This window comes from Scyliorhinus canicula, chromosome 4 (assembly GCF_902713615.1).
Source record: "Scyliorhinus canicula chromosome 4, sScyCan1.1, whole genome shotgun sequence".
NCBI classification, from domain to species: domain Eukaryota; kingdom Metazoa; phylum Chordata; class Chondrichthyes; order Carcharhiniformes; family Scyliorhinidae; genus Scyliorhinus; species Scyliorhinus canicula.
The window spans coordinates 3,748,622-3,768,368 of NC_052149.1; the positions used below are offsets into that span (position 1 = coordinate 3,748,622).

General features: G+C 55.4%; 1 protein-coding gene across 1 annotated transcript in view; it reads right to left on the reverse strand.

The window, feature by feature from the left end:
• slc44a5b (solute carrier family 44 member 5b) overlaps positions 1-19,747 on the reverse strand; it is a 436,275-nt gene that overhangs the window by 7,781 nt on the left and 408,747 nt on the right. The window contains exon 22 of the mRNA XM_038793600.1: positions 1,949-2,033. Coding sequence (XP_038649528.1) covers positions 1,949-2,033 — 85 coding nt within the window. The remainder of the gene's footprint in view (positions 1-1,948; positions 2,034-19,747) is intronic.

Consider the following 19,747-nt stretch of genomic DNA (forward strand, 5'->3'; position numbering starts at 1 on the left):
TAAAAAAAGCAATTTTTCCTCTCTCTGTCTTTGTTTTCAAAAACTGGAACTCCGCTCTGAGAGTTAAGACTTCCCAAGGCCCCGGATTCCAGCCGTCAATTCAGGTTATTAGCAGCCGTTGTTCTGACTGAGTGTGAGTGCGTATTTATATATCTATATGTTAATAAAAAGAAGCCCAGGCGAGAAGTTCAGTGCAGCGGCCGCTCAGCCCAAGCAAACTATCCATTGGCCTTCCGCGGGCTCCACTCCTGCCGTCCGAGGATCCTGTGCAGTTCGGGCGACATGAAGTAGGGTTTCTCTGCGGAGCCATCATTCCGTTCCAAATCTTCACCTGTATGAGTTAGCGACATGCCAAAGCCAGGGGGAGGGAGAGGAGGCAGAGAGAGAGAGAGAGAGAGAGAGCGTGACAAATCCAATAAAAGGGAGAGAAAGTGAAAATGGATAACAATTGAAAGAGGGATGGGATAGGAGGAACGGATAGGCAACCACAAGATAACAAGTTAGAAAGATTTTAGCGGTCTTGACAAAATCGACAATTAAAGGCTAAGCAAGCAGCCGCTGGATCTGGGTAATTAATGCTCTAAAAGCTGAAGGTTTGAGGAACTCCGAAAACAACAACATCAAGTGCGCCATGAGGCAAAACTAAGGGCAGGAAAAGTCTGGCATCTACTGCAGCCCCAGCTGGTGCCAAAGTTAAATTAAAAGCGTTAAAAGATGCAGAGAGGGACCGGCAAAGCTTTAAAACCGTGGCATTCAAACTCAGCAGTGTAATACCACTTCTCCACACCAATGGTGATTGGACGGAAGCATCTAGGTAGCTGCCTGCATGTCATGGTCACCAACTGGAGCTTTCAGAGCATTTCCATCTCAGAAACAGCGCTTTAGGTTATAAATATAACCGGACATTAACAGCGTTCAGCAGCGAGTTACTAACTCCACAGGGTGATAGGAGTCACCGAGAGACGAGGCCAACGCTTTAAACCAAAGGGTCTTTGTCATGACAACACAACTCTTGGACATTCCGTAACGCAGGAGCAATAATTCACAATCGCGGCTGATAATAATGACGAACATCAAAGCTGTCGACCGAATGGCCTTCTTTTCTCTCCAAGTTCCTCTTTTTCAGTTATTCCCAAGTTGGGTTTTGGGATCGTTTAGCTTCAGAGTAACTCAGGAAACCTCCACGTTCCGAGTGCAACATTGTAAATATCCTGACAACAGAACCCTGGTCATCCCCCCCCCCCCCCCCCCCCCCCCCCCACCTCCCTCAGGCCAGGGGTACTGAGGGAAATTGTACCCACTCCCTTTCCCATCTTGTCCTGCTCCGAAACTCTGGCTGAAAACCAAAGTGTGGATTAATGGCAGTCACCCAGAGAATGGGAGTGATAAACTGCGGCATAATCACTGCTGACCTATCTCACCTTTGGGATACCGACTGTTCCAACCGTGTGTTAGCCCCCTCCAGCACTTTCTCCCTGGGAAACATTTCCGTAATCATTCTGGTGAGCACTGGTCATACCTAAACCCAGACTGTGAATATCGGTGGCCGATTCAACAACTGGGGCGTCACAATAGAGCTCAGTGCTACCCTCATCCCCCCTGTCCCTCCATTAGAGTATTCTCGGCACAGACTCCAGACAGTATTGAAGAGTGAGGCACTGGAGAACGGTTAGCGTCTATCCCCCCCCCCCCCCCCCCCCCCAACCACCAACGCTCACACGAGGGGACTGAGTCGAACTTCAGGGTGAGGATTCCTGCTGAGAGGGGCTGACATGTCACGGAGCCTGGGTCACTCACCTTGACCTTTGTGACTCAGTGCGTCATTGAACAAACTGGTTGTGTCATGAAGGAAGCCAGTGTGAGCACGCTTGACACAGATCCGGATTTACACGTGGAACAATCTGATTCACTGCAAAGCAGCTTTTCACAGTTTGAAATGATTACTTACAGAAACAGAGGAACAGTGTGTCCACACACATTGCATAGACGCTGAAGAAGCCATGGGCAATTAGGTAAGATCCAAATATCACCGTCTGAAAACATAAATTCCCACAGTTACACTTCCACTAATAAACTGTAAAGACAGCGACACCTGCAGAACAAGCAAATCTAACATTGGGCTTAGGGACAGCGAAAAGGACAGAGAGACTAGAGAGGTGGGGCGGAAATGTTAAACAAGGGTAATATCAGAACTGAAGATTAAATGGAGAACTTCCAAAAAAACTTCCCCTCCGACAGTGCAGCACTCCCTCAGTACTGACCCTCTGACAGTGCAGCACTCCCTCAGTACTGACCCTCTGACAGTGCGGCACTCCCTCAGTACTAACCCTCTGACAGTGCAGCGCTCCCTCAGTACTGACCCTCCCACAGTGCAGCACTCCCTTCGTACTGACCCTCTGACAGTGCGGCACTCCCTCAGTACTGACCCTCTGACAGTGCAGCACTCCCTCGGTACTGACCCTCTGACAGTGCGGCACTCCCTCAGTACTGACCCTCTGACAGTGCAGCACCCCCTCAGTACTGACCCTCTGACAGTGCCACACTCCCTCAGTACTGACCCTCTGACAGTGCTGCACTCCCTCAGTACTGACCCTCTGACAGTGCAGCACTCCCTCAGTGCTGACCCTCTGACAGTGCAGCACTCCCTCAGTAGACCCTCTGCCAGTGCCTCTTTCCCTTGTGGCACACAAGCACAGTGGTTAGCACTACTGCTTCACAGCTGCAGGGTTCCGGGTTCGATTCCCGGCTTGGATCACTGTCTGTGCGGAGTCTGCACGTTCTCCCTGTGTCTGCGTGGGCTTCCTCCGGGTGCTCCGCTTTCCTCTCACAGTCCAAAGACGTGCTTGTTAGGTAATTTGGACATTCTGAATTCTCCCTCGATGTACCTGAACAGGTGCAACGTGGCGACTAGGGGCTTTTCACAGTAACTTCACTGCAGTGTTAATGTGAGCCTACTTGTGACACTAATAAAGATTATAATTACTGCATTGGTTGCCAGGGGCTGGTTTAGCACACTGGGCTAAATCGCTGGCTTTGAAAGCAGACCAAGGCAGGCCAGCAGCAGTTCAATTCCCGTACCAGCCTCCCCGAACAGGCGCCGGAATGTGGCGACTAGGGGCTTTTCACAGTAACTTCATTGAAGCCTACTCGTGACAATAAGCGATTTTCATTTCATTTCATTTCTTCCTGGTTTTGGTGCCCAGGGTGAGTTGGGATTGTGACTCAGAGGCGAGGCACAAATGAATTACCGATAGATATTAAATTAAATGCTGTTTACTGTCACACTTACAACCAGCTGATATTGGGTAGCGCACAGTCAAGCATCTGAGATTAACAGTTCCAGGTGAAGTGAGAGAAGTTTCCAGTCACTACTTGAAGAATGTCTGATAATTTTTGCCCTGAGCAGCAGAGGGCAGTGTTGTCCAGTGTTAGCTCGGCAACTCACCCCGATGTAAATTAAACAGCATTTCATCGACTGAATGTGGCGCTTGGGGGGGGGGATTCTCTGCCCACCCTCTCCCACCAGCCGCTGGTTACTCGGCAGCGGGAGGCGTCACGCCATTCGCGGGTGGTGGGGTTCTCTGCTCACACCGCTGTCAATGGGCGTTCCCATCGAAGCCAGCCCCGTGCTGCCTGGAATCCCGAGGCTGGCGTGGGGCTGCTGGCTGGAGAATTCCGGCCTCAATTACCTCGCCCGGTCCAGTCTGCAGATTATTAAAATGAGGGGGTGGGGGGGGGAGATTCTGAGCTCAGGTTAGCTTTCAGCGAGAGCAGCGATGCAGAATCCGGAGAGAATTGGGAAACGGGAATTCAGCGAGAGCAGCGACGCAGAATCCGGAGGGAGTGGGAAACGGGAATTCAGCGAGAGCAGCGACGCAGAATCCGGAGGGAGTGGGAAACGGGAATTCAGCGAGAGCAGCGACGCAGAATCCGGAGAGAATTGGGAAACGGGAATTCAGCGAGAGCAGCGACGCAGAATCCGGAGAGAATTGGGAAACGGGAATTCAGCGAGAGCAGCGATGTAGAATCCAGAGAGAATTGGGAAACGGGAATTCAGCGAGAGCAGCGACGCAGAATCCGGAGAGAATTAGGAAACGGGAATTCAGCGAGAGCAGCGATGCAGAATCCGGAGAGAATTAGGAAACGGGAATTCAGCGAGAGCAGCGACGCAGAATCCGGAGAGAGTTGGGAAACGGGAATTCAGCGAGAGCAGCGACGCAGAATCCGGAGAGAGTTGGGAAGCGGGAATTCAGCGAGAGCAGAATCCGGAGAGTTGGGAAACGGGAATTCAGCGAGAGCAGAATCCGGAGAGTTGGGAAACGGGAATTCAGCGATGCAGAATCCGGAGAGTTGGGAAACCGGAATTCAGCGAGAGCAGAATCCGGAGAGTTGGGAAATGGGAATTCAGCGAGAGCAGCGATGCAGAATCCGGAGAGTTGGAAACGGGAATTCAGCGAGAGCAGCAACGCAGAATCCGGAGGGATTGGGAAACGGGAATTCAGCGAGAGCAGTGACGCAGAATCCGGAGAGAATTGGGAAACGGGAATTCAGCGAGAGCAGCGACGCAGAATCCGGAGAGAGTTGGGAAGCGGGAATTCAGCGAGAGCAGAATCCGGAGAGTTGGAAACGGGAATTCAGCGAGAGCAGCAACGCAGAATCCGGAGGGATTGGGAAACGGGAATTCAGCGAGAGCAGCGACGCAGAATCCGGAGAGAATTGGGAAACGGTAATTCAGCGAGAGCAGCGACGCAGAATCCGGAGAGAGTTGGGAAGCGGGAATTCAGCGAGAGCAGAATCCGGAGAGTTGGGAAACGGGAATTCAGCGAGAGCAGAATCCGGAGAGTTGGGAAACGGGAATTCAGCGATGCAGAATCCGGAGAGTTGGGAAACGGGAATTCAGCGAGAGCAGAATCCGGAGAGTTGGGAAACGGGAATTCAGCGAGAGCAGCGATGCAGAATCCGGAGAGTTGGAAACGGGAATTCAGCGAGAGCAGCGACGCAGAATCCGGAGGGAGTGGGAAACGGGAATTCAGCGAGAGCAGCGATGCAGAATCCGGAGGGAGTGGGAAACGGGAATTCAGCGAGAGCAGCGATGCAGAATCCGGAGAGAATTGGGAAACGGGAATTCAGCGAGAGCAGCGACGCAGAATCCGGAGGGAGTGGGAAACGGGAATTCAGCGCGAGCAGCGACGCAGAATCCGGAGGGAGTGGGAAACGGGAATTCAGCGCGAGCAGCGACGCAGAATCCGGAGAGAATTGGGAAACGGGAATTCAGCGAGAGCAGCGACGCAGATTCCGGAGGGAGTGGGAAACGGGAATTCAGCGAAAGCAGCGAAGGAATATCCGGAGAGGGTTGGGAAACGGGAATTCAGCGAGAGCAGCGATGCAGAATCCAGAGAGAATTGGGAAACGGGAATTCAGCGAGAGCAGCGACGCAGAATCCGGAGAGAATTGGGAAGCGGGAATTCAGCGAGAGCAGAATCCGGAGAGTTGGGAAACGGGAATTCAGCGAGAGCAGAATCCGGAGAGTTGGGAAACGGGAATTCAGCGATGCAGAATCCGGAGAGTTGGGAAACCGGAATTCAGCGAGAGCAGAATCCGGAGAGTTGGGAAACGGGAATTCAGCGAGAGCAGCGATGCAGAATCCGGAGAGTTGGAAACGGGAATTCAGCGAGAGCAGCGACGCAGGATCCGGAGGGAGTGGGAAACGGGAATTCAGCGAGAGCAGCGATGCAGAATCCGGAGGGAGTGGGAAACGGGAATTCAGCGCGAGCAGCGACGCAGAATCCGGAGAGAATTGGGAAACGGGAATTCAGCGAGAGCAGCGACGCAGATTACGGAGGGAGTGGGAAACGGGAATTCAGCGAGAGCAGCGACGCAGAATCCGGAGAGGGTTGGGAAACGGGAATTCAGCGAGAGCAGCAACGCAGATTCCGGAGGGAGTGGGAAACGGGAATTCAGCGAGAGCAGCGACGCAGAATCCGGAGAGGGTTGGGAAACGGGAATTCAGCGAGAGCAGCAACGCAGAATCCGGAGAGTTGGGAAACGGGAATTCAGCGAGAGCAGCGATGCAGAATCCGGAGAGTTGGGAAACGGGAATTCAGCGAGAGCAGCGATGCAGAATCCGGAGAGTTGGGAAACGGGAATTCAGCGAGAGCAGCGATGCAGAATCCGGAGAGTTGGGAAACGGGAATTCAGCGAGAGCAGCGCGCAGAATCCGGAGAATTGGGAAACGGGAATTCAGCGAGAGCAGCGATGCAGAATCCGGAGAGAATTGGGAAACGGGAATTCAGCGAGAGCAGCGACGCAGAATCCGGAGGGAGTGGGAAACGGGAATTCAGCGCGAGCAGCGACGCAGAATCCGGAGGGAGTGGGAAACGGGAATTCAGCGCGAGCAGCGACGCAGAATCCGGAGAGAATTGGGAAACGGGAATTCAGCGAGAGCAGCGACGCAGATTCCGGAGGGAGTGGGAAACGGGAATTCAGCGAAAGCAGCGACGCAGAATCCGGAGAGGGTTGGGAAACGGGAATTCAGCGAGAGCAGCGATGCAGAATCCAGAGAGAATTGGGAAACGGGAATTCAGCGAGAGCAGCGACGCAGAATCCGGAGAGAGTTGGAAACGGGAATTCAGCGAGAGCAGCGACGCAGAATCCGGAGGGAGTGGGAAACGGGAATTCAGCGAGAGCAGCGATGCAGAATCCGGAGGGAGTGGGAAACGGGAATTCAGCGAGAGCAGCGATGCAGAATCCGGAGAGAATTGGGAAACGGGAATTCAGCGAGAGCAGCGACGCAGAATCCGGAGAGAATTGGGAAACGGGAATTCAGCGAGAGCAGCGACGCAGAATCCGGAGAGAGTGGGAAACGGGAATTCAGCGAGAGCAGCGACGCAGAATCCGGAGGGAGATTGGAAACGGGAATTCAGCGAGAGCAGCGACGCAGAATCCGGAGAGAATTGGGAAACGGGAATTCAGCGAGAGCAGCGACGCAGATCCCGGAGATTTGGGAAACGGGAATTCAGCGAGAGCAGCGACGCAGAATCCGGAGGGAGTGGGAAACGGGAATTCAGCGAGAGCAGCGACGCAGAATCCGGAGAGAGTGGGAAACGGGAATTCAGCGAGAACAGCGACGCAGAATCCGGAGAGAATTGGGAAACGGGAATTCAGCGAGAGCAGAATCCGGAGGGAGTGGGAAATGGGAATTCAGCGAGAGCAGCGATGCAGAATCCGGAGAGAATTGGGAAACGGGAATTCAGCGAGAGCAGCGATGCAGAATCCGGAGGGGTTGGGAAACGGGAATTCAGCGCGAGCTGCGACGCAGAATCCGGAGAGAATTGGGAAACGGGAATTCAGCGAGAGCAGCGACGCAGATTCCGGAGGGAGTGGGAAACGGGAATTCAGCGAGAGCAGCGACGCAGAATCCGGAGAGGGTTGGGAAACGGGAATTCAGCGAGAGCAGAATCCGGAGAGTTGGGAAACGGGAATTCAGCGAGAGCAGCGATGCAGAATCCGGAGAGTTGGAAACGGGAATTCAGCGAGAGCAGCGACGCAGAATCCGGAGGGAGTGGGAAACGGGAATTCAGCGAGAGCAGCGATGCAGAATCCGGAGGGAGTGGGAAACGGGAATTCAGCGAGAGCAGCGATGCAGAATACGGAGAGAATTGGGAAACGGGAATTCAGCGAGAGCAGCGACGCAGAATCCGGAGGGAGTGGGAAACGGGAATTCAGCGCGAGCAGCGACGCAGAATCCGGAGGGAGTGGGAAACGGGAATTCAGCGCGAGCAGCGACGCAGAATCCGGAGAGAATTGGGAAACGGGAATTCAGCGAGAGCAGCGACGCAGATTCCGGAGGGAGTGGGAAACGGGAATTCAGCGAAAGCAGCGACGCAGAATCTGGAGAGGGTTGGGAAACGGGAATTCAGCGAGAGCAGCGATGCAGAATCCAGAGAGAATTGGGAAACGGGAATTCAGCGAGAGCAGCGACGCAGAATCCGGAGAGAGTTGGGAAGCGGGAATTCAGCGAGAGCAGAATCCGGAGAGTTGGGAAACGGGAATTCAGCGAGAGCAGAATCCGGAGAGTTGGGAAACGGGAATTCAGCGATGCAGAATCCGGAGAGTTGGGAAACCGGAATTCAGCGAGAGCAGAATCCGGAGAGTTGGGAAACGGGAATTCAGCGAGAGCAGCGATGCAGAATCCGGAGAGTTGGAAACGGGAATTCAGCGAGAGCAGCGACGCAGAATCCGGAGGGAGTGGGAAACGGGAATTCAGCGAGAGAAGCGATGCAGAATCCGGAGGGAGTGGGAAACGGGAATTCAGCGCGAGCAGCGACGCAGAATCCGGAGAGAATTGGGAAACGGGAATTCAGCGAGAGCAGCGACGCAGATTACGGAGGGAGTGGGAAACGGGAATTCAGCGAGAGCAGCGACGCGGAATCCGGAGAGGGTTGGGAAACGGGAATTCAGCGAGAGCAGCAACGCAGATTCCGGAGGGAGTGGGAAACGGGAATTCAGCGAGAGCAGCGACGCAGAATCCGGAGAGGGTTGGGAAACGGGAATTCAGCGAGAGCAGCAACGCAGAATCCGGAGAGTTGGGAAACGGGAATTCAGCGAGAGCAGCGATGCAGAATCCGGAGAGTTGGGAAACGGGAATTCAGCGAGAGCAGCGATGCAGAATCCGGAGAGTTGGGAAACGGGAATTCAGCGAGAGCAGCGATGCAGAATCCGGAGACTTGGGAAACGGGAATTCAGCGAGAGCAGCGCGCAGAATCCGGAGAATTGGGAAACGGGAATTCAGCGAGAGCAGCGATGCAGAATCCGGAGAGAATTGGGAATCGGGAATTCAGCGAGAGCAGCGACGCAGAATCCGGAGGGAGTGGGAAACGGGAATTCAGCGCGAGCAGCGACGCAGAATCCGGAGGGAGTAGGAAACGGGAATTCAGCGCGAGCAGTGACGCAGAATCCGGAGAGAATTGGGAAACGGGAATTCAGCGAGAGCAGCGACGCAGATTCCGGAGGGAGTGGGAAACGGGAATTCAGCGAAAGCAGCGACGCAGAATCCGGAGAGGGTTGGGAAACGGGAATTCAGCGAGAGCAGCGATGCAGAATCCAGAGAGAATTGGGAAACGGGAATTCAGCGAGAGCAGCGACGCAGAACCCGGAGAGAGGTGGAAACGGGAATTCAGCGAGAGCAGCGACGCAGAATCCGGAGGGAGTGGGAAACGGGAATTCAGCGAGAGCAGCGATGCAGAATCCGGAGGGAGTGGGAAACGGGAATTCAGCGAGAGCAGCGATGCAGAATCCGGAGAGAATTGGGAAACGGGAATTCAGCGAGAGCAGCGACGCAGAATCCGGAGAGAATTGGGAAACGGGAATTCAGCGAGAGCAGCGACGCAGAATCCGGAGAGAGTGGGAAACGGGAATTCAGCGAGAGCAGCGACGCAGAATCCGGAGGGAGATTGGAAACGAGAATTCAGCGAGAGCAGCGACGCAGAATCCGGAGAGAATTGGGAAACGGGAATTCAGCGAGAGCAGCGACGCAGATTCCGGAGATTTGGGAAACGGGAATTCAGCGAGAGCAGCGACGCAGAATCCGGAGGGAGTGGGAAACGGGAATTCAGCGAGAGCAGCGACGCAGAATCCGGAGAGAGTGGGAAACGGGAATTCAGCGAGAACAGCGACGCAGAATCCGGAGAGAATTGGGAAACGGGAATTCAGCGAGAGCAGAATCCTGAGGGAGTGGGAAACGGGAATTCAGCGAGAGCAGCGATTCAGAATCCGGAGAGGATTGGGAAACGGGAATTCAGCGAGAGCAGCGATGCAGAATCCGGAGGGGTTGGGAAACGGGAATTCAGCGCGAGCTGCGACGCAGAATCCGGAGGGAGTGGGAATCGGGAATTCAGTGCGAGCAGCGACGCAGAATCCGGAGAGAATTGGGAAACGGGAATTCAGCGAGAGCAGCGACGCAGATTCCGGAGGGAGTGGGAAACGGGAATTCAGCGAGAGCAGCGACGCAGAATCCGGAGAGGGTTGGGAAACGGGAATCCAGCGAGAGCAGCAACGCAGATTCCGGAGGGAGTGGGAAACGGGAATTCAGCGAGAGCAGCGACGCAGAATCCGGAGAGGGTTGGGAAACTGGAATTCAGCGAGAGCAGCAACGCAGAATCCGGAGAGTTGGGAAACGGGAATTCAGCGAGAGCAGCGATGCAGAATCCGGAGAGTTGGGAAACGGGAATTCAGCGAGAGCAGCGATGCAGAATCCGGAGAGTTGGGAAACGGGAATTCAGCGAGAGCAGCGATGCAGAATCCGGAGAGTTGGGAAACGGGAATTCAGCGAGAGCAGCGCGCAGAATCCGGAGAATTGGGAAACGGGAATTCAGCGAGAGCAGAATCCGAAGAGTTGGGAAACGGGAATTCAGCGAGAACAGCGACGCAGAATCCGGAGGGAGTGGGAAACGGGAATTCAGCAAGAGCAGCGACGCAGAATCCGGCGAGGACGCCACTCTGTGACTTTCCCCTCACGCGCTGCTCGCTGCGCCATTCATCACAGAATTTACAGTGCAGTAGGCTATTCGGCCCATCGAGTCTGCACCGGCCCGGTGCAGTCTGCAGATTATTAAAATGAGGGGGTGGGGAGGGAGATTCTGAGCTCAGGTTAGCTTTCAGCGAGAGCAGCGATGCAGAATCCGGAGAGTTGGGAAACGGGAATTCAGCGAGAGCAGCGATGCAGAATCCGGAGAGTTGGGAAACGGGAATTCAGCGAGAGCAGCGACGCAGAATCCGGAGAGAATTGGGAAACGGGAATTCAGCGAGAGCAGCGACGCAGAATCCGGAGAGAATTGGGAAACGGGAATTCAGCGAGAGCAGCGATGTAGAATCCGGAGAGAATTGGGAAACGGGAATTCAGCGAGAGCAGCGACGCAGAATCCGGAGAGAATTAGGAAACGGGAATTCAGCGAGAGCAGCGACGCAGATTCCGGAGGGAGTGGGAAACGGGAATTCAGCGAAAGCAGCGACGCAGAATCCGGAGAGGGTTGGGAAACGGGAATTCAGCGAGAGCAGCGATGCAGAATCCAGAGAGAATTGGGAAACGGGAATTCAGCGAGAGCAGCGACGCAGAATCCGGAGAGAGTTGGGAAGCGGGAATTCAGCGAGAGCAGAATCCGGAGAGTTGGGAAACGGGAATTCAGCGAGAGCAGAATCCGGAGAGTTGGGAAACGGGAATTCAGCGATGCAGAATCCGGAGAGTTGGGAAACGGGAATTCAGCGAGAGCAGTATCCGGAGAGTTGGGAAACGGGAATTCAGCGAGAGCAGCGATGCAGAATCCGGAGAGTTGGAAACGGGAATTCAGCTAGAGCAGCGACGCAGAATCCGGAGGGAGTGGGAAACGGGAATTCAGCGTGAGCAGCGATGCAGAATCCGGAGGGAGTGGGAAACGGGAATTCAGCGAGAGCAGCGATGCAGAATCCGGAGAGAATTGGGAAACGGGAATTCAGCGAGAGCAGCGACGCAGAATCCGGAGAGAATTGGGAAACGGGAATTCAGCGAGAGCAGCGACGCAGAATCCGGAGAGAGTGGGAATCGGGAATTCAGCGAGAGCAGCGACGCAGAATCCGGAGGGAGATTGGAAACGGGAATTCAGCGAGAGCAGCGACGCAGAATCCGGAGAGAATTGAGAAACGGGAATTCAGCGAGAGCAGCGACGCAGATTCCGGAGATTTGGGAAACGGGAATTCAGCGAGAGCAGCGACGCAGAATCCGGAGGGAGTGGGAAACAGGAATTCAGCGAGAGCAGCGACGCAGAATCCGGAGAGAGTGGGAAACGGGAATTCAGCGAGAACAGCGACGCAGAATCCGGAGAGAATTGGGAAACGGGAATTCAGCGAGAGCAGAATCCGGAGGGAGTGGGAAACGGGAATTCAGCGAGAGCAGCGATGCAGAATCCGGAGAGAATTGGGAACCGGGAATTCAGCGAGAGCAGCGATGCAGAATCCGGAGGGAGTGGGAAACGGGAATTCAGCGCGAGCAGCGACGCAGAATCCGGAGGGAGTGGGAAACGGGAATTCAGCGCGAGCAGCGACGCAGAATCCGGAGAGAATTGGGAAACGGGAATTCAGCGAGAGCAGCGACGCAGATTCCGGAGGGAGTGGGAAACGGGAATTCAGCGAGAGCAGCGACGCAGAATCCGGAGAGGGTTGGGAAACGGGAATTCAGCGAGAGCAGCGACGCAGATTCCGGAGATTTGGGAAACGGGAATTCAGCGAGAGCAGCGACGCAGAATCCGGAGGGAGTGGGAAACGGGAATTCAGCGAGAGCAGCGACGCAGAATCCGGAGAGAGTGGGAAACGGGAATTCAGCGAGAACAGCGACGCAGAATCCGGAGAGAATTGGGAAACGGGAATTCAGCGAGAGCAGAATCCGGAGGGAGTGGGAAACGGGAATTCAGCGAGAGCAGCGATGCAGAATCCGGAGAGAATTGGGAAACGGGAATTCAGCGAGAGCAGCGATGCAGAATCCGGAGGGAGTGGGAAACGGGAATTCAGCGCGAGCAGCGACGCAGAATCCGGAGGGAGTGGGAAACGGGAATTCAGCGCGAGCAGCGACGCAGAATCCGGAGAGAATTGGGAAACGGGAATTCAGCGAGAGCAGCGACGCAGATTCCGGAGGGAGTGGGAAACGGGAATTCAGCGAGAGCAGCGACACAGAATCCGGAGAGGGTTGGGAAACGGGAATTCAGCGAGAGCAGCAACGCAGATTCCGGAGGGAGTGGGAAACGGGAATTCAGCGAGAGCAGCGACGCAGAATCCGGAGAGGGTTGGGAAACGGGAATTCAGCGAGAGCAGCAACGCAGAATCCGGAGAGTTGGGAAACGGGAATTCAGCGAGAGCAGCGATGCAGAATCCGGAGAGTTGGGAAACGGGAATTGAGCGAGAGCAGCGATGCAGAATCCGGAGAGTTGGGAAACGGGAATTCAGCGAGAGCAGCGATGCAGAATCCGGAGAGTTGGGAAACGGGAATTCAGCGAGAGCAGCGCGCAGAATCCGGAGAATTGGGAAACGGGAATTCAGCGAGAGCAGAATCCGAAGAGTTGGGAAACGGGAATTCAGCGAGAACAGCGACGCAGAATCCGGAGGGAGTGGGAAACGGGAATTCAGCAAGAGCAGCGACGCAGAATCCGGCGAGGACGCCACTCTGTGACTTTCCCCTCACGCGCTGCTCGCTGCGCCATTCATCACAGAATTTACAGTGCAGGAGGCTATTCGGCCCATCGAGTCTGCACCGGCCCGGTGAAGTCTGCAGATTATTAAAATTAGGGGGTGGGGGGGGGGGGGGGGGAGATTCTGAGCTCAGGTTAGCTTTCAGCGAGAGCAGCGATGCAGAATCCGGAGAGAATTGGGAAACGGGAATTCAGCGAGAGCAGCGACGCAGAATCCGGAGGGAGTGGGAAACGGGAATTCAGCGAGAGCAGCGACGCAGAATCCGGAGGGAGTGGGAAACGGGAATTCAGCGAGAGCAGCGACGCAGAATCCGGAGAGAATTGGGAAACGGGAATTCAGCGAGAGCAGCGACGCAGAATCCGGAGAGAATTGGGAAACGGGAATTCAGCGAGAGCAGCGATGTAGAATCCGGAGAGAATTAGGAAACGGGAATTCAGCGAGAGCAGCGATGCAGAATCCGGAGAGAATTAGGAAACGGGAATTCAGCGAGAGCAGCGACGCAGAATCCGGAGAGAGTTGGGAAACGGGAATTCAGCGAGAGCAGCGACGCAGAATCCGGAGAGAGTTGGGAAGCGGGAATTCAGCGAGAGCAGAATCCGGAGAGTTGGGAAACGGGAATTCAGCGAGAGCAGAATCCGGAGAGTTGGGAAACGGGAATTCAGCGATGCAGAATCCGGAGAGTTGGGAAACGGGAATTCAGCGAGAGCAGAATCCGGAGAGTTGGGAAACGGGAATTCAGCGAGAGCAGCGATGCAGAATCCGGAGAGTTGGAAACGGGAATTCAGCGAGAGCAGCAACGCAGAATCCGGAGGGATTGGGAAACGGGAATTCAGCTAGAGCAGCGACGCAGAATCCGGAGAGAATTGGGAAATGGGAATTCAGCGAGAGCAGCGACGCAGAATCCGGAGAGAGTGGGAAACGGGAATTCAGCGAGAGCAGCGACGCAGAATCCGGAGGGAGTTTGGAAACGGGAATTCAGCGAGAGCAGCGACGCATAATCCGGAGAGAGTGGGAAACGGGAATTCAGCGAGAGCAGCAACGCAGAATCCGGAGAGTTGGGAAACGGGAATTCAGCGAGAGTAGCGACGCAGAATCCGGAGAGAATTGGGAAACGGGAATTCAGCGAGAGCAGCGACGCAGAATCCGGAGGGAGTGGGAAACGGGAATTCAGCGAGAGCAGCGACGCAGAATCCGGAGAGTTGGGAAACGGGAATTCAGCGAGTGCAGTAACGCAGAATCCGGAGGGAGTGGGAAACAGGAATTCAGCGAGAGCAGCGACGCAGAATCCGGAGAGAATTGGGAAACGGGAATTCAGCGAGAGCAGCAACGCAGATTCCGGAGGGAGTGGAAAACGGGAATTCAGCGAGAGCAGAATCCGGAGGGAGTGAGAAACGGGAATTCAGCGAGAACAGCGATGCAGAATCCGGAGAGAATTGGGAAACGGGAATTCAGCGAGAGCAGCGACGCAGAATCCGGAGGGAGTGGGAAACGGGAATTCAGCGCGAGCAGCGACGCAGAATCCGGAGGGAGTGGGAAACGGGAATTCAGCGCGAGCAGCGACGCAGAATCCGGAGAGAATTGGGAAACGGGAATTCAGCGAGAGCAGCGACGCAGATTCCGGAGGGAGTGGGAAACGGGAATTCAGCGAAAGCAGCGACGCAGAATCCGGAGAGGGTTGGGAAACGGGAATTCAGCGAGAGCAGCGATGCAGAATCCAGAGGGGGCAGCAGGGTAGCATGGTGGTTAGCATAAATGCTTCACAGCTCCAGGGTCCCAGGTTCGATTCCCAGCTGGGTCACTGTCTGTGTGGAGTCTGCACGTCCTCCCCCTGTATGCGTGGGTTTCCTCCGGGTGCTCCGGTTTCCTCCCAAGGTCCAAAGATGTGCGAGTTAGGTGGATTGGCCATGCTAAATTGCCCGTAGTGTCCTAATAAAAAGTAGGGTTAAGGGGGGGGTTGTTGGGTTACGGGTATAGGGTGGATACGTGGGTTTGAGTAGGGTGATCATGGCTCGGCACAACATTGAGGGCCGAAGGGCCTGTTCTGTGCTGTACTGTTCTATGTTCTATGTCTATGTCTATGTAATTGGGAAACGGGAATTCAGCGAGAGCAACGACGCAGAATCCGGAGAGAGTTGGGAAGCGGGAATTCAGCGAGAGCAGAATCCGGAGAGTTGGGAAACGGGAATTCAGCGAGAGCAGAATCCGGAGAGTTGGGAAACGGGAATTCAGCGATGCAGAATCCGGAGAGTTGGGAAACGGGAATTCAGCGAGAGCAGAATCCGGAGAGTTGGGAAACGGGAATTCAGCGAGAGCAGCGATGCAGAATCCGGAGAGTTGGAAACGGGAATTCAGCGAGAGCAGCGACGCAGAATCCGGAGGGAGTGGGAAACGGGAATTCAGCGAGAGCAGCGATGCAGAATCCGGAGGGAGTGGGAAACGGGAATTCAGCGAGAGCAGCGATGCAGAATCCGGAGAGAATTGGGAAACGGGAATTCAGCGAGAGCAGCGACGCAGAATCCGGAGAGAATTGGGAAACGGGAATTCAGCGAGAGCGTCGACGCAGAATCCGGAGAGAGTGGGAAACGGGAATTCAGCGAGAGCAGCGACGCAGAATCCGGAGGGAGATTGGAAACGGGAATTCAGCGAGAGCAGCGACGCAGAATCCGGAGAGAATTGGGAAACGGGAATTCAGCGAGAGCAGCGACGCAGATTCCGGAGATTTGGGAAACGGGAATTCAGCGAGAGCAGCGACGCAGAATCCGGAGGGAGTGGGAAACGGGAAATCAGCGAGAGCAGCGATGCAGAATCCGGAGAGAGTGGGAAACGGGAATTCAGCGAGAACAGCGACGCAGAATCCGGAGAGAATTGGGAAACGGGAATTCAGCGAGAGCAGAATCCGGAGGGAGTGGGAAACGGGAATTCAGCGAGAGCAGCGATGCAGAATCCGGAGAGAATTGGGAAACGGGAATTCAGCGAGAGCAGCGATGCAGAATCCGGAGGGAGTGGGAAACGGGAATTCAGCGCGAGCAGCGACGCAGAATCCGGAGAGGGTTGGGAAACGGGAATTCAGCGAGAGCAGCAACGCAGATTCCGGAGGGAGTGGGAAACGGGAATTCAGCGAGAGCAGCGACGCAGAATCCGGAGAGGGTTGGGAAACGGGAATTCAGCGAGAGCAGCAACGCAGAATCCGGAGAGTTGGGAAACGGGAATTCAGCGAGAGCAGCGATGCAGAATCCGGAGAGTTGGGAAACGGGAATTCAGCGAGAGCAGCGATGCAGAATCCGGAGAGTTGGGAAACGGGAATTCAGCAAGAGCAGCGACGCAGAATCCGGCGAGGACGCCACTCTGTGACTTTCCCCTCACGCGCTGCTCGCTGCGCCATTCATCACAGAATTTACAGTGCAGGAGGCTATTCGGCCCATCGAGTCTGCACCGGCCCTTGGAAAGAGCACTGTACCCAAGCCCACACCTCTACCCTATCCCCATAACCCAATAACCCCACCTAACCTTTTTGGACACTAAGGGCAATTTTGGACACTAAGGGCAATTTAGCATGGCCAATCCACCTAACCGCACATCTTTGGACTGTGGGAGGAAACCGGAGCACCCGGAGGAAACCCACGCAGACACGGGGAGGAACTGTGCAGACTCCACACAGGCAGTGACCCAAGGCGGGAATCGAACCTGGGACCCTGGGGCTGTGAAGCAACAGTGCTAACCACTATGCTACCGTGCTGCCCTACGCTGGTGCCCAGCGAGTAGCGCGTGAGGGGAAAGTCACAGACGGCGTACACGCCATGCTGACTAATCACCTGCTAATATATTTGAAATGAGCTTCCCGGGCTCCCACTCCGAGATTGACAATAATTTATAACAGCTCCACATAAACATGACCGTGCCGGCTTCATCTCCGAGGGGAATGTCGGACGGGAGAGCTCCAGTTCCCCAGAGAGCACCCGGACTCGTGGGACACGGATAAGTTCAAATCACTCCCTCAGTACTGACCCTCTGACAGTGCAGCACACCCTCAGTACTGACCCTCTGACAGTGCAGCACTCCCTCAGTACTGACCCTCTGACACTGCAGCACTCCCTCAGTACTGACCCTCTGACAGTGCGGCACTCCCTCAGTACTGACCCTCTGACAGTGCAGCACTCCCTCAGTACTGACCCTCTGACAGTGCAGCACTCCCTCAGTACTGACCCTCTGACAGTGCAGCACTCCCTCAGTACTGAGGGAGTGCTGCACTGTCAGAGGGTCAGTACTGAGGGAGTGCTGCACTGTCAGAGGGTCAGTACTGAGGGAGTGCCGCACTGTCAGAGGGTCAGTACTGAGGGAGTGCCGCACTGTCAGAGGGTCAGTACTGAGGGAGTGCTGCACTGTCAGAGGGTCAGTACTGACCCTCTGACAGTGCGGCACTCCCTCAGTACTGACCCTCTGACAGTGCGGCACTCCCTCAGTACTGACCCTCTGACAGTGCGGCACTCCCTCAGTACTGACCCTCTGACAGTGCGGCACTCCCTCAGTACTGACCCTCTGACAGTGCGGCACTCCCTCAGTACTGACCCTCTGACAGTGCAGCACTCCCTCAGTACTGACCCTCTGACAGTGCAGCACTCCCTCCGTACTGACCCTCTGACAGTGCAGCACTCCCTCAGTACTGACCCTTTGACAGTGCAGCACTCCCTCAGCACTGACCCTCTGACAGTGCAGCACTCCCTCAGTACTGACCCTCTGACAGTGCAGCACTCCCTCAGTACCGACCCTCTGACAGCGCGGCACTCCCTCAGTACCGACCCTCTGACAGTGCAGCGCTCCCTCAGTACTGACCCTCTGACAGTGCAGCACTCCCTCAGTACTGACCCTCTGACAGTGCAATGCTCCCTCAATACTGACCCTCTGACAGTGCAGCACTCCCTCAGTACTGACCCTCTGACAGTGCAGCGCTCCCTCAGTACTGACCCTCTGACAGTGCAGCACTCCCTCAGTACTGACCCTCTGACAGCGCAGCACTCCCTCAGTACTGACCCTCTGACAGTGCAGCACTCCCTCAGTACTGAACCTCTGACAGTGCAGCGCTCCCTCAGTACTGACCCTCTGACAGTGCGGCACTTCCTCAGTACTGACCCTCTGACAGTGCAGCACTCCCTCAGTACTGACCCTCTGACAGTGCGGCACTCCCTCAGTACTGACCCTCTGACAGTGCAGCACTCGCTCAATACTGACCCTCTGACAGTGCAGCACTCCCTCAGTACTGACCCTCTGACAGTGCGGCACTCCCTCAGTACTGACCCTCTGACAGTGCGGCACTCCGTCAGTACTGACCCTCTGACAGTGCAGCACTCCCTCAGTACTGACCCTCTGACAGTGCAGCACTCCCTCAGTACTGACCCTCTGACAGTGCAGCACTCCCTCAGTACTGACCCTCTGACAGTGCAGCACTCCCTCAGTACTGACCCTCTGACAGTGCGGCACTCCCTCAGTACTGACCCTCTGACAGTGCAGCACTCCCTCAGTACTGACCCTCAGACAGTGCAGCACTCCCTCAGTACTGACCCTCTGACAGTGCGGCACTCCCTCAGTACTGACCCTCTGACAGTGCAGCACTCCCTCAGTACTGACCCTCTGACAGTGCAGCACTCCCTCTGTACTGACCCTCTGACAGTGCGGCACTCCCTCAGTACTGACCCTCTGACAGTGCGGCACTCTCTCAGTACTGACCCTCTTACAGTGCGGGACTTCCTCAGTACTGACCCTCTGACAGTGCAGCACTCCCTCAGTACTGACCCTCTGACATTGCAGCGCTCCTCAATACTGACCCTCTGACAGTGCAGCACTCCCTCAGTACTGACCCTCTGACAGTGCAGCGCTCCCTCAGTACTGACCCTCTGACAGTGCAGCACTCCCTCAGTACTGACCCTCTGACAGCGCAGCACTCCCTCAGTACTGACCCTCTGACAGTGCAGCACTCCCTCAGTACTGAACCTCTGACAGTGCAGCGCTCCCTCAGTACTGACCCTCTGACAGTGCGGCACTTCCTCAGTACTGACCCTCTGACAGTGCAGCACTCCCTCAGTACTGACCCTCTGACAGTGCTGCACTCCCTCAGTACTGACCCTCTGACAGTGCAGCACTCGCTCAATACTGACCCTCTGACAGTGCAGCACTCCCTCAGTACTGACCCTCTGACAGTGCAGCACTCCCTCAGTACTGACCCTCTGAAAGTGCAGCACTCCCTCAGTACTGACCCTCTGACAGTGCAGCACTCGCTCAATACTGACCCTCTGACAGTGCAGCACTCCCTCAGTACTGAGGCTGGTTTAGCTCACTGAGCTAAATCGCTGGCTTTTAAAGCAGACCAAGCAGGCCAGCAGCACGGTTCGATTCCCGTACCAGCCTCCCCGGACAGGCGCCGGAATGTGGCGACTAGGGGCTTTTCACAGTAAATTCATTGAAGCCTACTCGTGACAATAAGCGATTTTCAATTTCAATACTGACCCTCTGACAGTGCAGCACTCCCTCAGTACTGACCCTC